The 24,325-nt window shown below is 44.5% G+C and overlaps 1 protein-coding gene across 1 annotated transcript in view; it reads left to right on the top strand.

Annotated features, from left to right (window-relative positions):
- LOC145408391 (uncharacterized) overlaps window positions 1-24,325 on the top strand; it is a 73,608-nt gene that overhangs the window by 18,998 nt on the left and 30,285 nt on the right. Inside the window, exon 2 of the mRNA XM_080279118.1 lies at window positions 15,354-15,469. Within this exon, the coding sequence (XP_080135244.1) occupies window positions 15,354-15,469 (116 nt within the window). The remainder of the gene's footprint in view (window positions 1-15,353; window positions 15,470-24,325) is intronic.

Below are 24,325 nucleotides of genomic sequence, written 5' to 3'. Positions count from 1 at the left end.
AGTAGAGTGAGGGGGGGGGAGGAAGGGAGAGATATAAGTTGGTGAGAGAGAGAGAGAGAGAGAGAGAGAGAGAGAGAGAGAGAGAGAGAGAGAGAGAGATGGCTGGAGTGAGAGGGGGAGGGGGAATTATGTAGTGAGTGCGGGGGAGGGAATGAAGGAGGGAGAGAGAAGGGAGGGGAGGGGAGGGTGATGATAGAGTGAGTGAGGGAGGGAGGGAGGGGAAGAAGAGGGAGGGAGGGAGAGGAAAGGATGGACGTAGTAACTGAGTGGGAGCAGGGGGAGGGAGGGAGGGGGTGAAAGGGAGGGTAGGGGAGGGAGAGATATAGTAACCTAGTGGGGGGAGTAGGGAGGGATGGAACGAGGGGAGGGTGAGGGAGTGGGGGAGGAAGGGGGAAGGAGCGTGGAAGGGATGGAGGGGGAAGGAGGGAGGGGGAGAGGGTAGGAATCGAGGAGGGAGAGGGGGTAGGGATGGAGGAGGAGGGAGGGAGAGGGAGTAGGGAGGGAGGGGGGGAGAGGGAGGAGTGTCGCGTGGCATCTTCACATCTTAACAATGTACATTTGAGAGAGAGAGAGAGAGAGAGAGAGAGAGAGAGAGAGAGAGGAAAGAGTGTGAGAGGGAGAAAGAGAGGAAGAATGAAAGTGAGAACATATGGGAGGGAAAAGAGAGAGAGAGAGAGAAAGAGGGGGGAAAGAAAAATAGTGGAGGGGTAGAGAGAGAACAAAGATGGTATGCAAGAGAGAGGAAAGAGAGAGAGAACGTAAGAGGGAGAGTTGAAAAAGCGTTAGAGTAGAAAGCGGAAAAGAGGAGGGTTGAAGGGGCGAGAGAGAGAGAGAGAGAAGGAAGGGAGGGGAATAACGGAGGGAAAGTGGAAGAGGAAGGAAGGGAAGGATGAGGATGGAAGGAAGGAAAGAAAGAGAAGAGAATGAAGGAGGGAGAGAAGGAGATGAAGGAGTGAAATCCGTAGGAGAGAGGGAGGGGAAGGAAGAGAGAGAAGGAGGGGTAATGGGAGGGAAAAGAGAGGTGGAAAGAAAGAGAGGAGAGAGAAAAAGGGAGGGAATAAGGAGGGAGAAAGAAATATAAACAGAAGAATAAGGAGAATGAAAAGGAAGGGATAGAAAGAGATAGATAGATAGATAGGGAGGGGGGAGGGAGGGAGGGAAGACATAAGGGTAAGAAAGGGAATGGAGGAGAAAAAAAGGGAGGGAGGAAGAAAAAGGGGAAGGAGAGAGGGAGAGAAAAAAGGGAGGGAGGGAGGGAGACAGACATTTAACCCACCCTGTCACCAGCACAAAGACAGACTCCTTTCCTCCCTCCCTCCCTCACTCTTCCTACCTCCCTCCCTCCTCATCTTTCTTACTCTCCCTCCTTCACAGTCCTTTCTCCCTCATGCTCCTTACTTGCTTCCCTTCCCCCCCCCTCTCTCTCTCTCTCTCTCCCTTTTTTCCTTTCTGCATACTTCCCTGTCCGCCTCTCTACTGCTCTCTCTCTCTCCCTCTCTTTTCTCCAGTTTCCTCTTTCCTTGCCTCTCTTTCCACACGCTTTTTTCTTTGCCCTTTTTTCTATCTCTGTCCCTGCCTTCCTTCCTTCCTTCCTTCCTTCCATCCTTCCTTCCTTCCTTCCTTCCTTCCATCCATCCATCCTTCCTTCCTTCCTTCCATCCATCCATCCATCCATCCATCCATCCATCCATCCTTCCTTCCTTCCTTCCATCCTTCCTTCCTTCCTTCCATCCATCCTGCTTTCCTTCCTTCCATCCTGCTTTCCTTCCTTCCTTCCTTCCTTCCTTCCTGCTGCCATTCATATTTTCCTACCTCTTTTTCCTTTCTTTCCCTCGCTACGTTTCTCCCTGCCTTCTTCCTTCTCTCTCTCTCTCTTTATTTTCCTGACGTTTTTCCTTCCTTTCCTCCTTTCCCAGCCTCTCTTCCTGCGTCTCTCTCTCTCTGCATGTCCCCCCCCCCCTTCTGCCTGTCTATCCTTGTCTTTAACTCACACAGCACTTGTTATAACCCTCCCAGTAACAAAAGGCTCCAAAGATCAAAAAGTCTGAGTCTAATTTCTTTCCTTGCAATCTCCTATTCTCGTTTCTTCAATCTCCATTTTTTTCCTTCTTTACCTCCTTGCTTCTCTCTCTCTCTCTCTCTCTCTCTCTCTCTCTCTCTAGTCCTCTTTACTCTTCCCTTTTCTCCCGTCCCTTCTTACCCCTTCCCCCCCCTCTCTCTCTCTCTCTGCCTCCCCCTCTGCCTACCCTCTCTGCCTGCCTGCCTGCCTGCCTTCCTAGCCAGACATTGGGCGCCAAGGAGTAGCGGGGACAAGCGGTGGTTGTGTGAGGCAGGGGGAGGAGGCAGGCAGGGGAGTGAGGCAGGGAGGGAGGGGAGGGAGGCAGGGAGGAGGGAGACAGGGATGCAAGGAGGGAGAAAAAGAGGGGAGTGGAGGAAAGTGACAGGGGTTAGAAGAGTGAGAGGTAGGAAGAGAGGGAGGAATGGAGAGAGCTGAGAAGTGAGGCAGAGGGAGGAAGGTAGAGAGAAAGATGTGGAAGGAATGGAGACCAGGAAGAGAGGGGAGGGAAGGTGAGGAGGAAGGATACGTGGATAGAGGGGAAAGGGGGGGAGGGGAAGGAAAAGGGGCAATGAGACCTGGGGATGAGAGCAAGGGAGAAGAGACGAGGTAGAGGAAACGGGAAAGTAGGTATGGGAGGGAAGTCTAGAGAAAGAGAGGGGAAGGGAAGGGAAGGGAGAAAGAAAGAAGAGCGAGGGGAGTGGAGGAAAGAGAAGGGAAGGGAGAGAATGGGAGGAAGAAAAAAGAGCGAGGGGAGAGGAGGGTAGGGAAGGGAGGTAAAGAGAGGAGCTAGAGAAGGGAGGGGAGGAGAGGGCAGTACTGCAATAATATGACCGTGTATATCACCCTTCCCTCCCTCTGTCTCCCCTTTCCTCTCTCCCCTCTCCCTCCCTCTGTCTCCCCTTTCCTCTCTCCCCTCTGTCTCCTCTTTCCTCTCTCCCCTCTCCCTCCCTTTGTGTCCACTCCCTTTCCTTCTCCTCCCCTCCCTTCATCCTGTCTCTCTTCCTTCTTCATATCCCTCTTCCCTTCACCTTCCTTCCCTTCCCTCCCTCCCTCCCTCCCTCCCTCCCTCCCTCTCCCCTGATCTTCTTGCCTTCCTTTTCCTTCCCTCGCTTTTTTATTCTTGCCTTTGTACTCCCCTCCCCTCCCTTCTCTCAGTGTCTCCTTCCTTCCCCTCCCCTTGCTGTGTTTCTCCTCCCTTCCTCTCCCTCCCTCTCGCTCTCTTCTTCCCTCTCCTTCCTCTGTCCCTCTTTCCTTCCCTTCCCTTTCATTCCTGTATCCTCCCCTCTTCTCTCTCTCTCTCTCTCTCTCTCAGACAAGTAATAGTAATGCGTGTAAATGCGGAAAATAGACGATAATTATATCACATTTCAGAGAGAGAGAGGGAGAGAGAGAGAAAAGAGGGGGGGGGTAAAGGCTCTCCCCAACCCCCACTCATTTCGGTTTAATAACAAGCAGGAAAACACACACACACACACACACACACACACACACACACACACACACACATCTCAGGAAATGACAAATCAGGAAAATTTTATAGGAAAGTGGCAAGAGGATATAATGATGTATGTTAAACCCGGCCAGACGGACGAGGACGTTGTGGTGTTGATGTGGGATGGATTGGTCATGTGGAGAGAATGGGCAATGAGAGACTGACCAGGAGTGTTTGTCAGGGAAAGGAGAGAAATGCGAAGAGTATTGAGATTGAGAGACTGACTAGGAGAGTGTATGTTAGGGAAGAGGAGAGACGGAGGATGAAGTGGAGGGATAGGGTGTAGAGGTATATGAATAAAAATTTGACAACTTGGGCAAAGGAATGCAAGATAGAAGGATGGAACGCCCCCCTCCCTCCCCTTCCTTCTTCCCCTCCCCCTCCCCCTACCTCCACACTGCTGCAGAAGACTGACATACTCAACAGGTCAACTCTGGAACTGTCTCCCTTTGTCTGTATTTCCTGCTGCCTATGATCTCCAGTCTTTCAAACGCAGTGTGCCTTGCCATCTCGAAATGAACGGAACTTGAATTTGGCGCTCTGTTATCTTGTTTTTGTTTTTTCTTGGAGGGAACAGTTTGCGGGCTCCTGGCCTTTGGTTCCTTCCTCTTTGCATTAAAAAAGAAAAAAAAATCCCAAACTTGGGTTGATATACTGTATTTTGAAGTTTTACCTCATGAAATACTTTTAAAAAAATGAAAGGGTGTCGTGGGTTGTGCCCGTGAAATAATTGTGTTAAATTTGAGGTTAATAGAAAAGAAATGAAGTAGGGTAATATACCAAAGTGATTTTTTTTTTTTTTTTTTTTTTTTTTTTTTTTAAAGAGAGAGAAGAAGAAGAAGAAACTAACCCAATATAGTGTGATCTAGTGTGAAGACCGTAATGTGGGAGGTGTTAGTGTGGATAGAGGGCAGCGTGATGGCCGGGGACAGGTTGACATGGAGGAGATTTGTTCTCGGCCGACCCCTCCGGTACTAAATATTAACCCCTTCACCCCGGGAACGTCCCTTTATTTTTTTCTAGCAAACGATATACTGTTTTTTTGACTTTAGAGATCTGTCGTAGTGAAAGGGTTGAGAAAGGCTCATTTCCAACCCCTCTAGCTTGGAAATTCTAGTTAAGCTGAGTAAAATCGTCTGGAGATAGTGATAATGAAGGAAATATGTAGACAACGTTCTGTGGCTGAAGTGGTGGGGTATTTATAGTGTGTGTGTGTGTGTGTGTGTGTGTGTGTGTGTGTGTGAGAGAGAGAGAGAGAGAGAGAGAGAGAGAGAGGAATGAGATACACAATTTAGGCGGCATAAATGATGTGAGAGAGGGGGATAAGATAGTGTAGAAGGCATAAAAGTTAAATGTGAGAGAGAGAGAGAGAGAGAGATCCACGAGACAGACAGACACACAACTTTTGGCTAATTTGAAGGAATCCATATCCGGTTAGAAGGATGGCATTCCCCCCCTCCCCACCTTTCCTTCTCCCCCTCCCCCTCTCCCCTCCCTCTCCCTCCTCCCACTTCCTATCTCTTTCACTTCCCCTTCTACTTCCCCCTCCTTCTTCTCTCCTCCCTCCCTCCCTTCCCTCCTATCCTACGTTCTCCTTTTCCTCCTTTCTCCCTTCTTTCCCCTCTCCCCTTCCTATCCCCTTCATCCTTCCCTTACCTCTCTCTCTCTCTCTCTCTCTCTCTCATACAAGAATAGATAGATAGATAATTAAGTAGATTAGGCAGGTAAGTAGGCAGATTGAAAGGTAAGTAGACAACTAGGTATTTTGTACGTATGTAAGTAGGTAGGTAGGTATTAGAATAGATAGATCGATATATTGATAAGTAGGTAGTGATGTGGATAGGGAGATGGGTAGGTAGGTACTGTAGGTAGGAAAGTAGGTAGGGATATTGGTAGGTAGTAAGGCAGGATAGATACGTAGGTTGATAGGTAAGTAGGTGAATTGGTAGGTAGGTATGCAGGTAAGTAGGTACGTAGGTAGATGGAGTGGATAGTTAGGTGGGTAGGTAGAATTATAGGTAGGGAGGAATTGGTGGTAGGTATGCAAGTAGGTAGGTGGCCAGATGGAGTAAATAAGTAGGTAGGTAGGTAAGTAGTTTTGTAGGTGCAGTAGGTAGGTAGTTTTGTTCTTAGGTTGGTTGGTAGTTTTGTAGGAAGGTAAGTAGTTCTGTAGGTAGGTAGGTAGGCAAGGAGTTTTGTATGTATGTAGGTAACTAGGCAAGGAGTTTTGTATGTATGTAGGTAGGTAAGGAGTTTTGTAGGTAGGTAGGTAGGTAAGGAGTTTTGTAGGAAGGTAGGTAAGGAGTTTTGTATGTAGGTAGGTAAGTAGTTTTGTAGGTAGGTAGGTAAGTAGTGTTGTAGGAAGGTAGGTAGGTAGGTAAGGAGTTTTGTAGGAAGGTAGGTAAGGAGTTTTGTATGTAGGTAGGTAAGTAGTTTTGTAGGTAGGTAGGTAGGCAAGGAGTTTTGTATGTAGGTAGGTAGGTATGGAGTTTTGTAGGAAGGTAGGCAAGGAATTTTGTACGTAGGGAGGTAGGTAAGGAGTTTTGTAGGTAGGTAGGTAAGTAGTTTTGTAGGTAGGTAGGTAAGTAGACAGTGATGGTGTGGTTGGCTAAGATGATTCCCACGGTGCATTGCATTTAACAGTAACCCCCTTGTTCTCTCTCTCTCTCTCTCTCTCTCTCTCTCTCTCTCTCTCTCTTTGTGTGTGTGTTTGCATCCTTCCATTTTCTTTTTTTCTCTTGTTCATCCCCCCCCTCCTCTCTCTCCCTCTCTCTCTCTCTCTCTCTCTCTCCACTCTACTCTTGATATCTTTTATAGTAAATTATGGAGTTGTATATTAGAGAGAGAGAGATAGTTACATAGATACACAGACCACACAAACTTTATAATACCTACTATAATTCTTTCACCTTTACTTGGCCCAGATTTTCCTTTTAGCAGCATATTTCCCATCGTCTGTAGCAGAAATAAGACAGTATAAGAACATAAGAGTAACTACAATAATAAGACAAGGATAGCAGTGAAGGAAATAAGTATAAGAACACAAATAACAAAACCACAACAATAAGACAAGGATAGCAAAGATGAAGGCTCTCCCCCTCCCTCCAGCCGAAGCCGACAGGAAAAAATCAGAAGGAACACAACGCAGTATAGAAATGCTACGGCTCTACGTCCTTTCCTTAGCACTTCTTCGTGACTAGCGCTGTGTTCTTGTATTAATCGCCTCGTATTCTCAACATTCAGGGTGGACAGGTGTCAGTTTTTGGCCAGGTAAAATGAGAAAAATATAATTCCCCCCCTCTCTATCTCTTTCTCTCTCTCTCCAGTAGTTCTCATTTTGCTTTGCTTTCACTGTAATTATTTTTTTAAAATAATATTTTCAAATTACTGAGGCTTCAGATAGGATAATAAAGCAGACTACTCTCTCCCACCCTCCAGACCCTTTGACAACCAGCCGTACAGGAAAAGATGTAGAAGCAGGGCATAAATATGTCAGGGAAATTTTATAGGACCGTTAGAAAGTAGTGTGAACCTCTTGAAGTATTTTTTAATCTTACAAATCCCAGATATTTATTATTATTATTATTATTATTATTAGCATTATTATTGTTATTATTTATTATTATTATTTTTTAAAGGATTATTGAAGACTAAAGCCCGTATTCTCGTAGGGTAAGGAGGCTCCCTAACATCTCTTACCGATTTATTTTCCCAACAATATCCCTTGGTTTGCTTCGTATTTCTTTTCAGTTTCGACGTAAATTGCATGACTAACAAGAATATAATAACGGAGCAGAATCAGGAATAAATCGGCGCGGGAGAGGTGTTAGTGCTAGAATACCGCTCTGTCTTCACTCCTGCAGCTGGACACATATATTAGGAAGAGCAAAGCCGTCCTAAAGAAACTGAAATAAAATAAAATATACCCCATTGTAGTGAAGCAAAAAAGAAAAAAAAGAAAAAAAAAAAATGTATAGTATGTTTTCACCTGAGGGAACTGGTCCAGACTCAAGCGTTCAGTGTTTATATTGCATGATTTCAATGTCTTAGGTGTGAGGTAGAAATGAGTCTTCTTGGTTACTGGTCAAATCAACCCTCCATTCTGTCTACCCTTGGCCATCCACGGAGCCGAAAGTGGTTAGGGATCTTTACCAGGTTAGAACAAACACACTATAGTTATTTATTTTCTGTCCATGAGTTAGAAGTTATGTGAAAAAGAATTATTGGTAGAATTATTTGTATAGTTGTTTCACCTTAACTTGGCTCAATTTTCATCATTTGGTTGCTTAATTCATGTAGCTCAGTGGATTGGAAAAAACAAAAGACCTGGTGCAGTACATCATTTCAGTAGCACTTCTTCGTGACTGGTATCATATTTTAATTCTGATTATTGTTCCACCTCAGGATTTTTACTCTCCTTTCTTAAATTTATTCACACAGGGAGACAGTGCTGCCCTACATCAGTTCAATAGCTCTTCTTCGTGACTAGTATCATGTTCTAGTGTTAATGTTACAGTTTGGCATTCAAGGTGGAGATATGACCATTTTAAGTCGTTATTGTGTGAATGAAATTGCTTGTATTCGTATCATAGTCTGTCAGTTATTGAGAGGGAGAGAGAGAGAGAGAGAGAGAGGAGCCAGCGGAAACGGACCCACCCAATTCTACCAAGCTTGCTAAGAATTTCCGGGGCACTGGTTGACAGTCCTCTCTCTCTCTCTCTCTCTCTCTCTGTCAATTTGTTATTCGCATTATCTATGTTAATCTGTGTATCTTTCCGTCTATGTATGTCCATCAACATTTTACATATACCGGTATATATATATATGTGTGTGTGTGTGTGTGTGTGTGTGTGTGTGTGAATGTTCATGTATGTGTATTTTAAGTAGATAATACGTTCGTCAGTGACTTGGTTATCTACAAATCAGAGATATTTCTATCTCTACCTCTGTGCTGTCCATGCCTTATTCTAGAAGTTTAGTCACACTCATGTACGAGCTGCCTAGCATGGCCCAACTGACCTACTGCTCACACTCTCTCTCTCTCTCTCTCTCTCTCTCTCTCTCTCGTAAATAACCTCTGCTCTTGACATTAAATGCATCAGAACCGTAAATAACAGATAGTTCCTGCTCTCTCTCTCTCTCTCTCTCTCTCTCTCTCTCTCTCTCTCTCTCTTTCTGTCTCTCACATTGAGCCGGAGTTTCAAAGGTCACACTATCCCGTTTCCTCTCATATTAACTACCAACTTTGCTTTTGTGTTTTGGCCTGACAATGTTTAATTTGTGTACAGTTAGAGAGAGAGAGAGAGAAGGAATTATTGCTGGTATTTTCGATTCGGTTGTATTTAATATCAAGAGCAGAAATTATTTGAGGGAGAGAGAGAGAAAGAGAGGGACGTTAAATTTCTATAGTATTGTACATCCATCAAGTGTGGTGTCCCGGTGGTTAGCGTTCTCGTCTTGTGATGTTTGAATCCCGTGTCAAGGGTTCGAACCGCACCTGAGCTGGCATTTAAACCGGTTTTTGGTAGTATGTCCTTTCATCTGCTTGTGTAATACTCGCGCCCGTTTGGTTCTACCGAGTTTGAAGTACAGACGTATCCGCAACAATTATTATACTTTAAAACCTAAGAACATAAGAAGGAAGGAAAAACAGTTATATCATCCATTAAGAGTGTGACAAAACTACTCTAATGTGGCAAGGATAGCAAAGATAAAGCCTTTCACATGCATCACTCCCAACACACCCCTTTCCCTCATTCGTACTTCGCCAGCTTGGAATAAGGTTAAATTCTAGCTGTCAGTGTGCCCTCCAGGAAATCCGGCGCTGTAGAGGGTCTAATATGGACTGATTCAGATGTATATTGTGTGACTTGCAAGATGACAGCCATGTGAGGACAACACCGCTTAATTGTTGTTTTATGGTTTGTTGGTGGTGGTGGTTTGGTGGTGGTGGTGTGTTGGTGTTTTTGTTGTTGCTCTTGTTGCTGGTGGTGGTGGTGGTGGTAGTGTTGGTAGTGACGTGGTTGCTCTTGATGTTAAAACTTCCCACATCCCTGTGGGAAGTGTTATTATTCTTGTCGTTGTTATTATTATTATGTATTTATTTATTTACTTTAAAATTGCGATAATTCAAAGGCTATTTGGCCTGGGGCCTTCAATTTTGGTCAACTTAGTCGGACACCTGTCCGCTTCTTTTGGCCAAAATGGTGGCAGTCCGTTAATCGGATCTCCGGATATTATCCGGAACAGAGAAGAGTTAATCAGTCACGGTATCTCAAAAGAACCGTTTAAGCTAGGAAGCTGAAATTGTACTACAGTATAACCTTAAGGCGGACAAAGTGCGGAAATGAGTATGGTTCTAATCGGTTGATTATGCTCAGAGATTGCCTGGAGTCAAAAATTGTGACTTCTGATATTCAGGATGTCACTTAATTTTCCATGAAGGATTAAAGCTAGAGCCACCAGACTTGGTGGACTTATAGACAGTGATGACCTAAGGTGACATGCACAAGATCAGTGACGTTGACCTCAAGGTCCCTTTATAGCTCGGCTTCTGGTAGACAATGGTAGTGGTAAGTTTTTCTTTACCGTATCAAAATTATCCATGGGCAATTTTTCGGCGTTCTAGTTGTTCTTGTTGCTGCAGAGTGTGTGGAAATAAACCTTCACTACTCTAAAACCACTTATCGTACAACACCCGTTTTCACAGGGTAAACTCTCCCGCCTTAGCCCCACCGCCCAAAAACACTTCAGCCCATCCCACCCACTCCTTTGCTCACCACGCACATTTCTTTACCCTCTCTGACGGGTTTCAGGACACGATGGACATGGCATTTACAGGAAGAAATAAAGACACGGGATTATTCTACACTTTCCTCTCCTCTTAATCTTCCTGCAGAAAAAAAAGACTCGTATAACCCAATAATTATCCTCTGGTTAAGATTTGTTTTTTGTAGGATGAAGAGGAGACTTGGGTGACTCATCATTTTCCTGTCTTTGTCTTTATTGCAAGAACAAGCCTAATTTACGACAGGGCATTTAATGTATAGTGAAAAAACATGGTAACTCGTCATCGTACAGAGCAGTGGTTTCCAACCTTTTCTAATTCTCGCCTCCCTCACTGAATGACACGTTCCCTGCGCCCCCCTTCCTCAAATACTGTATTTTACTGGCATAGTTGGCACGTGTCAATAAATATCATAGATTCTTAATCTTTGCAATTGTTTATATATTCAGGTAACTAGATTTCTTATTCATATCTGAAATATTTTCTCCATATTTAGAAATTACTGAATCCCATCATAATTCATGGTTTTCAAATATAATTACCCTCTATGTCAAGCCTTCGCGTCCCTCCTGGCAGCCCTTCGTGTTCCCCTGGGGGGGGGGGGGCCGCCCCTCAGGTTGGAAAACACTGGTATAGAGGGTATTCTGAGTGACCTTGAGAATGCGTGACACCATCTCCTTAGCGATTTATTCTGCATATTAAGCCTCAGTATCGTCATGTATGTTATGAAGTAAACTGTGTTGATATTAAAACGATACATAAATAGAAGATGTTAAAGTGTAATATGTAAAATAAATAGGGAAGGAGGAGGTGTTACGTAGAGATATTTTCGGAATGGAGAGGGTAGATCTGTTGAAAGAGAGAGAGAGAGAGAGAGAGAATCTGAGTAAAATCGTCTATAGTCTGTTTGTTTAAGCTAACAGGATCCCTAACCCCTTTCAGCTCAGTTGATGACCATATGTAGTCAGCTTGGTGGATAAATTTGGCTAGTAACCAAGGAGACTCATTCCTGCCTCATATCTAAGGTTCATTAAATTTCATTCCAGCACATATTAGTATTCAGTGCCCAGTTCCCTCAAATGAAAATGTCCTGGCCATGTGGAGAGAATGGAGAGTGAGTGACTAACTTGGAGAGTGTATGTGAGTGAGATGGAGGGGAGAGGGAGGGGGAGACCGAGGATGAAATGGAGGGACGGAATGGAGAGGTATATGAGAGAGGGGGGGGTCTAAGCTAGGGGGACGGGAGCGAAATGTCAGGGGACGGGGTGACATGAAGGCGATTTGTTTGTGGCCACCCCTTACACCACGGGATTAAGCTGTCTGGCTGTAGATAGATATATGGATAGATAGATAAATAGATAGATAGATAAATAGATAGACGTCCTGGCGCTGAAGGGGTTAAGGGATAAGGAGGTTTGGCATGATCAGGCTTAACTTTCAGGTTAGCTATATGATACTGTGGTTTGAAAGCAAGTATTTAATAGGTATCAAGGAGATTACGGTACACATTATTATTATTATTATTATTATATTAATGTTATATTTGTTGTTGGTCTTTTTTTGGGGGGTTCGTGTTATTATTTCACCTCCTCCTCCTCCTCCTCCTCCTCCTCATCATCATCATCATCATCATCATCATCGTCGTCGTCTTCTCCTTCTTCTTCTTCTTCTTCTTCTTCAGCGATGTTTGTATAAGCAGTCAGTAGAGCCACCCACCTACGAGTATATCAGTACCGCCCCGTGAAGGTTTCCCGGTGCACCACTTGATTTACCTGTGTGTGTGTGTGTGTGTGTGTGTGTGTGTGTGTGTGTGTGTGTGTGTGTGTGTGTGTGTTTTGCAGATGACATGCTAATTTTTTTTTATGTATTCTCGTCAGCTTAGGAGAATTTGGACAGTTTTTTGAGTGGCTTTGGGGATTTCTTAACACTTCTCCCTGAGCGATTTATTTTGCACATTATACCAGAATAACCTCCTGTTTTCTCTACACCTGAAGAGCCTCCCGTTTTCTATTGATGCAAACTGTAACGAAATGAAAACGACATCAATAACACGCAAATAAATCGTAGTTTAATATACAGAATAAATCGCTGAGGAAGAGGTGTTGCGAAGCCTCCTATTCTACCTTAAATTCGATCCTAAGATATAAGAGAGAGAGAGAGAGTTTTAACCTGACAAAAATCCCAAAACCCTTTCAGCTCCATGGCCAGGCGTAGTGGAGACTAGTAACCAAGGAGACTCATTCCTGGCTCATGTAGTATCGAGTTTGGCCAGTTCCGTCAGATAAACACAAAAATAAAATCACAGTATAGTATGTTGGTATGATATAGTTACCCGTAAATGCCGTTGTGTTTGTGTGATATTCTCTCTCTCTCTCTCTCTCTCTCTCTCTCTCTCTCTCTCTCTCTCTCAATGGACGCCTTCATGTGCTAGCATCTATATAACCAGGCGGCTCAACTGCCTGGTTGTACAAACGTCCCTCAGCCACTTCACTCTATCGTCTGAATGGATGGTGGGCAGCTGGAGGAAGGGAAATTAAACCAGTTGTCCATCGGGTTTACGTTTTAGATGAGCTGCGGCCCAGAACAACAACAACAATAATAATAATAATAATAATAATAATAATAATAACAACAGCAACAATAATAATAATGATGATGGTGATAATAATAATAGTAATAATAATAATAATAATAATGATAATAATAATAATAATGCAGTATTTTGGAGGAGTTAACAGGCTGTACAGTATTTTACCGCCAGTGTTAAAGAAAAAGGAAAACAAAAGAAAAAATTGTCCAGCCCTCACCCATATGACTTCTGATTATGTTGCTTAAAAAAAAAAAAAAAAAAAAAAAAAAAATGTATGTATATATATTTAGGGCGTGCGGCAGGTGTGGAGGGGAGGGGAGATGAGGGAAGGGGAGGGGAGGGAAGAGAAGGAGGGGAGGGACGGAGGGAAGAACAGGTGTAGAGGGATAGGGGAAGGGAGAGAAGGGCGTGTGTAAGGGGAAAGACGGAGGGAAAGAAAGAAGGACGTGTATGAGGGTAGAGGGAGGGAAGGGAGGAACAAGTGTAGAGGGAGGGAGGTGACGGGGGGAACAGGTGTTGAGGGAGAGAAGGGAGAGAAATGGGCGGAGGGTGAGTGGAAGGGAGGAAAAGATGTAAATGAGTGGAGAGGACAGGTGTGGAGGGAAGGAGGAACAGGTGTAGAGGAGGGAGGGGTAGGGGAAGTAGGGAGAGGAAAGGAGGAACAGGTGTAGAGGAGGGAGAGGAAGGGAGGAACAGGTGTAGAGGAGGGAGAGGAAGGGAGGAACAGGTGTAGAGGAGGGAGAGGTAGGGGAAAGAGAGAGGAAGGGAGGAACAGGTGTAGAGGAGGGAGGGGTAGGGGAAGGAGAAACAGGTGTAGAGGAGGGAGGGGTAGGGGAAAGAGGGAGAGGGAGAGGAGGGGAGGGGAGGGAGGGAGGGAGGACAGGTTACCTTTAGGGATAGACCAGTCAGGGAGGATAGGCGGCCTTGGAGGGAAGGAGGAAGAAGGGAGAGAATGAGTAAGTCTTGAGAGGGAGGAAGGGAGAGAATGTGGAAAGTATGAGAGAATAGGCAGAGGAGGGAAGGAGAGAGAGAATGAAGAAGGTGGGAAGGAAGGAAGGACGGAAAGAGGAAGGTGAGAGAGTGGGAGGGAAGTTGGAAGGAAGAAGGAGGAAAGGAATGAATGAAGAGAGTGGGAGGGAGGGAGGGAAGAAGAGGAAAGAGGGAAGGGAGAGAACGTAAAGAGAAGAGAGAGTGGAAAGGAACAGAAGGGAGAGAATGAAATATAGTAAATGAAAGCGAAGAGGGGGAAGGTTTTATGAGAGAGAGAGAGAGAGAGAGAGAGAGTCGTACTGCGATGGAGAGGAAAAAGAAGAAAAGGGTGGAAGAAAAACAAGGGAGGGTAAGGGAGGGATGGAGGTGTTGAGAAAAAGATGGGGGGGTGTAGTCCCACGCGCCTTACTTACATGGCTACACCCTACACAGATGGTGGTAGTTGTGGTGGCGATTGTGGTGGTGATGGAGGTGATTGTGGTGGTGATGGAGGTGATTGTGGTGGTGGTGATGGTGGTGGTGCTGGAGGTGATTGTGGTGGTGGTGATATTTGTTTTGGTGTTCATAGTAGTCTGTCTATCTATCTATTGCCAGACGCCCAACTCTTGTAAGGGGCGGCCACAAACAAACCGTCTCCCGCAATTTCACTGCCCTGCTCCCAGCTTACACATCCCTGTCTCATATACCTCTCCATCTCATCCCCGGCCTCCACCTCACTCACACTCCTCGTTAGTCTCTCTCTCCATCCTCTCCACATGGCCAAACCACCTCAGTATGTTTCTCCTAACGCTTCCTATCACATCCACATCCACACCACAACGCTCCTTCACTTCCTCATTTGTCAGTCTGTCTCTCCGTGTAACTTCACATGCTCCTCTCAGATAACTCATTTCCACTGCTCTCACTCTTGACTTGTGTCCTTCCAGCAAGGTAGTAGTAATAGTGGTGATGGTAGTAGTTGTGGGAGTGGTAATATATATGTGTGTGTGTGTGTGTGTGTGTGTGAATATAAGCATTTGTTACGTAAAATTTAATACTAGAGTTGTTCTGAGCATGAGTAGGTTAAGGGGAAGAAAAAATATGTTAGTGATGGTGATTTCTGATTTTTTTTAATTGTTTTGTTTTATTCATCGTTTTGAGTTATATATTAGTCCACTTTGATTAATTTGGAAATGTTTGGCGTGTGTGGATTACAAGATTTAATAAGGCCGTTGACGTTATTACTTACAAAAGTGTGGCTGATTGACGGACGAGTATCAACACCATCTTGTTGTTGTTGTTATAGATCATACTACTACTGCTGCTACTACTACTACTACTACTACTTTAGTTTTAGATACTGCTACTACGGCACTACTACTTCTATTACTACCACCTTTGTTTTAGATAATATTACAGCTACTACTAATTTTGTTTTAGATACTACTAATACCAGGACAACTGTTATTATTATTATTATTATTATTATTTCAGAGTGTGAGATGGCGCGACGCTTCGAGGCAGAGGACTCGGAGGGTTCCAACGATGCCCTCTCCCCCTCCAAGACCAAAGGTAAACTCTTCTAAAAAACTGTACTCACTCTCTCTCTCTCTCTCTCTCACTCACTTGGCCTAATAATACCCCCTGTCCACCTTCACTGCTGACTTTTAACATTAGCTCAACACTGGAATATGATGCTAGTCACGAGGAAGTGCTATGGAGAGGATATAGACTATCCAGGGTAAAGTAAAAAAAAAAGAAAACGTTGCTTTATTATCTATCCATCTAGTTATCTATGTCTATCTATCTGTCTTAATTATCTGCGTTTATCTATCCATCCATCTGTCTATCTATCTGTCTATCTGTATCTTTCTATGTATCAGTCTGTCAGTCTGTCTCTGTGTCTGTTTGCCCGTCTGTCCTATCCATCCATCCATCTATCTGTATCCATTTGTTTGTCTATCTGTCTGTGCACTGTCAGTCTGTTTTCTGCCTGTGTACTGTCTATCTCTTCTGTCCATCTATCTGTGTCTGTCTATCTATCTCTCTATCTATCTACACGTTTTCTCAGTCTGACGAACATCCCTAACCCCTTTTAACCCCCTTCACCCCAGATTGAAAGAGTTTATTTGACTAGTAACCAAGGAGACTCATTCCTGCCTCATAGCTAAGCCTCATATGCAGCCACGACTTATTATTCATGACATAGGATTGACCCAGTTCCTTCAGGTGAGAACAGAGGTAATTAACATGTGTATTCTAGGTGGCATAGGAGCCTTCGTTGCACCTTTTCCTTAGCGATTTATTTTTCTTACACCTTACTCTCTATTGTATGTTGTTCATGTTATGTGGATTGTATGTTATGTGTATTTTATGTGTGTGTATTGTATGTTACGTATACGGTATTGTATGTGTATTGTATGTTATGTGTACGGTATTGTATGTGTATTGTATGTTATGTGTACGGTATTGTATGTGTATTGTATGTTATGTGTACGGTATTGTATGTGTATTGTATGTTATGTGTACGGTATTGTATGTGTATTGTATGTTATGTGTACGGTATTGTATGTGTACTGTATGTTATGTGTACGGTATTGTATGTGTATTGTATGTACTGTATGTGTATTGAATGTGTGTGTGTAATGTTTCTAGAGAGTTTATATTAGTAACATACAAGAGTAGCCTAGTACTGAGGTGTAATGTGCAAAATAAACCGCATAAGAAGAGGTGTTACGAAATCTCCAAACTACTTAGAATATGACCCTAAATGAGAGAGAGAGAGAGAGAGAGAGGGGAGAGAGAGAGAGAGAGAGGGGAGAGAGAGAGAGAGAGAGAGAGAGAGAGAGAGAATTTAGAGGGCGCTGTAGCCATCAGTTCATTGTTGTTGTTGTTGTTATTATTATTATTATTATTATTATTACAGTTATTATTATTATTTGGCTTTTAGACATAATTATTGCCGTACCCAAACAATAGCTAACAAGTAGTAAGCTGTTCTATCGGTGAATGTGTGTGTGTGTGTGTGTGTGAGAGAGAGAGAGAGAGAGAGAGAGAGAGAGAGAGAGAGAGAGAGAGAGAGAGAGAGAGAGAGCCAGGTAGGGAGGATCATTTAGAGCGAGGAGGAACCAATTGGCACTTCCTGGGGGAGGGAGGGATAAAGGGAGAGAGGGAGGGGGGGAGGGAAGGAAGGATAAAGGGAGAGAGGGAGAGGGGGAGGGAAGGAAGGGTAAAGGGAGAGAGGGAGGGGGGGAGGGAAGGATAAACGGAGAGATGGAGGAAGAGAGGGAGGGAAGGACAAAGGGAGGGAGGGAGGAAAGGAATGATAAAGGGAGAGAGGGAGGGAGGGAAGGAAGGAAAGAAAGATAAAGGTAGTGAAGGAAGGAGGGAGGAATAAAGGGAGGGAGGATAAGATGGGAGGGATAAATAAGAGAGGGAGGGAGGAAAGGAGGAAACAAGGAAGGAAAGAGGAGGAGGGGGGAAGGGATGGAATACGAGAGAGAGAGAGAGAGAAATAATCGCTACTGACTCCCCTTTCTCTCTCTCTCTCTCTCTCTCTCTCTCTCTCTCTCTCTCAACCGGACGCCTATTTCCTGCGGAGGTAGATAGATAGATAACAAGGGAGGGGGAGGGGTAGATACAGAGCAACGGAAGTAGATAAGTAGGTAGGTAGTTCAGTTGGTTAGTAGGTAGGTAGGTAGTTTGGTAAGTCGAATGGGTAGCTGTTCAGGAAGTAGGTTGGTAGAGAGCTTTTTCGGTAGGTAGGTAGGTAAGTAGGTAGGTAGGTTGACAGGTAAGTAGGTAAGTTGATAGTGGAGAACAGGTAAGTACGTAGGATGATAGAGGGCATTGTTGATTGGTTGGTAGGTAGGTAGGTTGGTAGGTAGGTAGGCAGGCAGGTACGTAGGTTGGGTGGAGGCTTTGATGAATGGTAGGTAGGTAGATTGATGTCATACCTACAGTGGACAGTTTCGATCAGTAATATCCTTTTCCAAACCATGAGTCGTATTGTAAGTGACTGCAGGAGATTTCGTTAAACCATTTCCTTAGCGATTTATTTTGCTTAGTACACCTGAGCATTGTCTTGCATGTAATTGGTATCATTTTAATATTGGTGTAAAAAGAGAGAGACTGACGAGGAGCGTGTATGTGAGTGAGGTGGAGGGAGGGGGAGGCCAAGGATGAGGTGGAGGGATGGAATGGAGAGGTATTTGAGAGAGGGGGGAGTGAACTGGGAGCAGGGCAGTGAAATGGCGGGGGACCAGGCGACATGGAGGCGATTTGTTTGTGGCCACCCCTTACGGGATTAAGGCGTCTGGCAATAGACAGCTTCCATCAGTAACTCATGAGGGTATTGAGATGTGCAAAATAAATCGCTCAGGCAAAGGTGTGACGGAATCTGCAAGCCACCCAGCTCTGCATTTTTTCATCTGACGGAATTGAAATGAGTCTCCTTGGTTACTAAAGTTAGTTTTAGGTAGGACTGAGTCTCCTTGGTTACTGGTTAAATCCATTTTGACTACACGTGACAGCAATTTGAAAGGGCGTTATACTCTATTTTAACTTGACCTAAAATTGCCATCCCTCCAGTTTGAATGCTGAGGGGGTAACTAACACTAAAATATGATGCTAGTCACGAAGAAGTGCTGTGGAAAGGATGTAGAGCCATAACATTGCCTTTCTCTGCCACTTTGTTACGTGAAATAAGCTATGAAAGGACGAAAATCTGGGCCAAGTTAAGGGGAAAGAATCGTAGTAGTGTTTGTCAGGTAAAGGTAAACACACTATACCTGGTAATAACAAAGCCAGGTGTATGAAAGGCTTGGCTGTTGTAGAACTAGATGTGTTGTTCTTACTTGTCACCTCTGGATTATTTCTCTCCGACAAGGAGAGTATGTTTTCATCCCTTTTTGGTAGTCTGTTTGTCTGTTGGCAGGATTACTCAAAAACTAAGAGAGGGATTTGGACCAAAATTGGTGGGTAGATAGCCCATGTCCCAGGGAACAATCGATTAACTTTTGGCACCGATCCGGATAGTATTACAGATTCTGGATCCGGAAAACACTTTCTGCGAAACCTTAATCAGTGATGAGAAAACCTGACCTATTATGAAGAGTGGTTTTGAAATTGCGTTGCCCTTGTCGGAGAGATGCGCTCCACTGAATGCCCCTCTAGTTTTTACCTGTCAACATCTGTGACTTTGTAATGCTGGTACGTGAGGTTGCGTGTAGACCCTACTATAGTTCGTTCACTCTAACTTGGCCCAAAATGACATCCTTTTGCAGCTTTTTTCACGTTGATCAGTGGCAGAAAAAGAAAATACTGTGGCTCTACATCTTTTGTACAGCACATCTTCGAGACTAGCATCATATTCTAGTGTTAATCTGTTGTTATGACCCAACATTCAAGATGGAGGGATGGCAGTTATAGGTTAAGGTAAAGTGAACAGCTTATATCTACCTACCCACCAACTTGCCTATCTACCTACCTACTTACATATCTTTTTACTGTTCTACTTACCTACCTGCCTACCAACGTACTCATTAATCTACACCAGCATATACTACCGGTCTACCTACCTCCCATCGTCCTACCTACCTACCCACCTACCTATATTTTCCTGTATATGTACGTATCTGCCTGCTTACTCTACCTAGCTACTTGCCTACTTACCTACCTCCCTGCCTACCTACCCATCTTTATCTACATAATTACCTGTCTACCCACCTGCCTACCTACCCATCTATATCTGCCTACATACTTATCTGTCTACCTACCTGCCTACTAACCAGCGTCCCGAATAACCTTTTTCGTATGTTTTACTCCTGCCACCTACCTGCCTGCATACCTACCTCCCTGCCTACCTACCCACGCGTGTGTACTTGCGTATTTACTTACCTGTCTACTTACATGCCTACCTACGTCCCCATTAGCCTTTTGTATATTTTAATTCCATCTACCTACCTCTCTGCCTACCTACCCACGCATTTTTACCTACATGTTTACTTACCTATCTACCTACCTGCCTACCTACCTACGTCCCCATTAACCCTTTGTATATTTTAATTCCTACCTTCCTTCCTACCTACCTACCCGCCCATGTGTACCTACCTATTTACTTACCCGTCTACCTACCTACCTACTTACCTACGCCCCCAATAACCTTTTGTATATTTTAATTCCCTCTACCACCCATCAGTTTAATACACCTTGATGGGAGGCCTTCAGTAATTAGCAGGTTAGTCTGGCTCAATACCTTTTCAACACAGTGGCGTCTTTTCAGGTGAGAGTTTTCTACGGCCAGGTGGAGAGGATGGAAAGTGAGAGACTGACGAGGAGAGTGTATGTGAGCGAGGTGGAGGGGGAGAGAGGGAGGGGCAGGCCAAGGATGAGATGGAGGGATGGAGTGGAGAGGTATATGAGAGAAGGGGGTGTGAGTTGGGAGCAGGGCGGTGAAATGGCGGGGGACAGGGCGACGTGGAGGCGATTTGTTTGTGGCCAACCTGTATAGGATTAAGGCGTCTGGCAATAGATAGATAGATGAGTTGAGACTTAATGATACAGTTATTACGGCAGTGTGAGAAAGAGAGTGACAGTGTAAGACAACGTGAGGAGAAGTGTGGCAGTGTGAGGGGCAGTAGGGCAGAAGACAATGCGAGGGACAGTGTGACAGTGTTATAAACAGTATGAGAAGTATGGCAGTGTGAGTGACGGTGAGGATCAGTGTGGGAGTATAAGGGGCAGTGTAAAGGATTGTGAGGGACGGTGTAAGGGACTGTTAGGGGCAGTGTGAGAGGCAGTGTGAAGGATAGTGTGACAGTAAGAGGAGCAGTGTAAGGGAGTGTGAGGGGCAGTGTGACTGAGGGACACTGATTGGTGAGCAGTGTGAGGAGGCAGTGTGAAGGACGTTGACTCAGGGACAGTAGGAGAGTCAGTGTGAGAAGCAGTGTGAGTGTGAGGGGCAGTGTAAGGGACTGTGAGGGGCAGTGTGAAGGATAGTGTGACAGTAAGAGGAGCAGTGTAATGGACTGTGAGGTGTAGTGTGAAGGACAGTGTGAGGGTCAGTTTGAAGGGTAGTCTGACAGTCAGAGGAGCAGTGTAAAGGACAGTGAGGGGCAGTGTGAGTGGGAGGGGCAGTATGAGGGACAGTGTGAAGGACAGTGAATGAGGGACAGTATGAGAGTCAGTGTGTGTGTGTGTGTGTGTGTGTGTGTGAGAGAGAGAGAGAGGGAAAGTGTGAGTGTGAGAGGCAGTGTGGGGGACATTGTGTGTGTGTGAGGGACAGTGTGAGTGTGAGGGGCAGTGTAAGGGACTGTGAGGGGCAGTATGAGAGGCAGTGTGAGGGACAGTATGAGGGGCAGTGTGAGAGACATTGTGTGTGTGAGGGACAGTATGAGGGACAGTGTAAGGGACTGTGAGGGACAGGATGAGGGACAGTGTAAGGGACTGTGAGGGACAGTATGAGGGACTGTGAGGGGCAGTATGAGGGACAGTGTAAGGGACTGTGAGGGACAGTATGAGGGACTGTGAGGGGCAGTATGAGGGACTGTGAGGGACAGTGTAAGGGACTGTGAGGGGCAGTATGAGGGACAGTGTGAGGGGATAATAGGAGTAAATTGTGTATAAATCAGGCGTCAATTGGTACTTCCCTCCCGCCCGCATCTCCCCCTCCCCTTCCTCCCCCTCCCTCTCCCCCTCCCTCTCCCCCTCCCCTCCCCTCTCCCTCCCCTTTGGCCGGAGGTGTCTCGTTGTCCCCTCTCTCCCCTCACCTCTTCTCTTCTCACCCTTGTCTCTCACTTGCCTACCCTTTCTCTCTCACTCTTTCACCCCTCCGTCCACCGCTGTCTCCCCCCCCCCTCTTTCTCTCTCTCTCATGCAGTAAGAAATAAGTTGTAGTAGCAGTTGTTGTTGTTGTTCATGTTGTAGTTTATTACCGCCTTCCCTACTCTCCTGAGAATATGCAGACGTAATATGCATAATGAATCGCAAAGAAAACGTTGCGACGAAGCGTCCCTTGCCACCTAGAGTACGGCCTTTGAATTCATATACCCAGCCACTGCAAGAGATCGCCTCTAACGGGGAAAAATCGTCCCGCCCTAGAAAGAATATGTAAAAAAAATCTCAGTGAAGGGGTTAGTGCTTAAGAAATAAAACAGTGCCCGGTAGCCGTGGTGACAGCATACTAAGGTTATGACAAACACACTGTCACAGTAGTTGTAGTGGTGTAGCCTTTTCGATCTTTTCTGAGAAGAGCCTTAGGCTTTTGAAAGCTGGCATCTGCTTGGTTGTCTGAAGGCTTATATTACCTACGATGTATTTTACGTTTTTATTATAAAGGTTGCACAAAAAAAAAAAATGTATGTAGTTATTTGCAAAGAATAATGTAACAATGAGGCCATACATAATTATCAGATGGCCTTGATACGTGTGAAATTTTCATTTCTCCTGCCAAATCAACAGTCAGACAAATGTCTACGAAATCCTTTTTTTTTTTTTTTTCCATTAAGGCAAATTAATTTATACGTCGTTACTGCGACAGTAGGTTGATTTGCCAGAACTGAAACTTTCACACGTATCCAGACCTCTGAGAGACTTTGTAAGGCCTTGTTTTTAATTCTCTCCGACAAGGAGAGTATGTATTCATCCTTGTTTGATTGTTTGTCTGTTGGCAGGATTACTTAAAAACTAAAAGAGAGATTTGAACCAAATATGGTGGTAGATAGCCCATGTTCCAGGGAACAATCGATTAATTTTTGGCACCTATCCGGATCGTATAATGGATTCTGGATCCGGAAAACCCTTTTTGTGAAACCCTAATCAGTGATGAGAAAACCTAACCCATTATGACGAGTGGTTTGGAAACTACGTTGTCCTTGTCGGAGAGATGCACTCCACTAAGTGCCCCTCTAGTTAATATATGCAAATAACCATCTATATATTTTATTTGGTCCATCTTATAGTCAGAATATTGTAATCCTTATCATAATTTTTTTTAAAAATATATCGTTACTGATGAATGCACTCGGACAACCAATCAGCCGCCACCCTGCAAAAGCTTAAAGATCCTCTCTGCTCAGATGAGATCGAAAAGGCTATAGTAGTTGTAATAGTGGTGGTGGTGGTTCTGCAAGTGGTGGTGGTGGTAGTAGTAGTTGTTGTTGTTGCCCCACGCTCATCTAGACGTGAACCCGGTGGACTGCAGGCTGAAGTTGCCCTTCCCTGGCAGTCCAGCATCCTCTGTTGGAGGGCTAGAGAGTTAAGGAACACGTATAACGGGGCACTGGAGCCGCCCAGTTATGTAGGTGCCACCACGTGAAGGCCTCCCTCTCCATCACCTCTCTTCGGCAATGTCTCAAGAGTTAATTTCTAATCGCCCTGTAACAAAAATCGTTATTGGAATAAGGGACGTACAGTATAATGTGTGGCTTTGAAGAGTCCGTAACACCTCTTAGCGATTTATTCTGCACTTTATTGCCTTCCTGTATGTTACTGATGAAAATTACGTTGTTATTAAAGTGATATAAGGAAGAGGTGTTACGAAAGTGTGAAAGGCAGGAATAAACTGTTTTCCTTTTACATGTTGATTTTCTTTCATGTTCAGTATTAAAATTATTACAAAATATATATAACACGTCCAGCGTAACTCAGGCTCCTATGACTCACCTTTACCTGATACTCACCTGGGGTTAATTAGAAATAGAACAAGTGGAATTATCCAGGTTGTGAGAGAGGTAATGTTCAGTTGCAGACAAAAATATCGCTCCACATTTTAGCCGAAGGTACGAAACACGTACACAATATTCTGAAAAATCTGTTTGGCTTCGAAAGTCACCCCAGTTGGTTTCAAAACGCACCGTTCACTGTCTCCGTTTATCGTTCTGAGGTGGATCAGAATGTGTGTGTGTGTGTGTGTGTGTGTGTTTATTTATTTTTTTTAAATAACAGGACAGAGGAAGGAAAAACAAAAAAACCAAAATATTAATCCATACACCAGATTACTGGTGTCCTCTGTTCATAAAATATCTGTAACAGTTAGACTTGAACAGCTGTGGGTTGAAGTTTGGAGGGAAACAACTCTGGGGAAGTGAGTTCCAGAGAGATGCAGTTCGGGGACTGAAAGAATTCTGATAGGCAGAAGTTCTGCAATATGGCTGAGTGACATTCTAGTCATGAGCACTACCAGATAACAGTGTAGAACGAGGGAAGGCATGGAGAGGTGGCACCATGGATGCAACTTCGTATGAGCATTTGCCATAAAAATATCTAAAATAATGCAAGGGAGGCAACATTCCTTCTTACTTGTAGGGGAGGTAGTTTATTTGTAATGGCAGGGTTGTTAATAATTCTAACAGCTTTGTTCTGAATTTTGTCTAGTTGTTTTAATGCATCCTCTCCACATCCATTCCACAAGGGTGAGCAATATTCAAG

This window comes from Coenobita brevimanus, chromosome 77 (genome assembly GCF_032717465.1).
Source record: "Coenobita brevimanus isolate Jiangsu-jjx chromosome 77, ASM3271746v2, whole genome shotgun sequence".
Taxonomy (NCBI): domain Eukaryota; kingdom Metazoa; phylum Arthropoda; class Malacostraca; order Decapoda; family Coenobitidae; genus Coenobita; species Coenobita brevimanus.
Note: the sequence above shows the minus strand (reverse complement) of the source record. Positions and strands in the feature narration are given on the sequence as shown.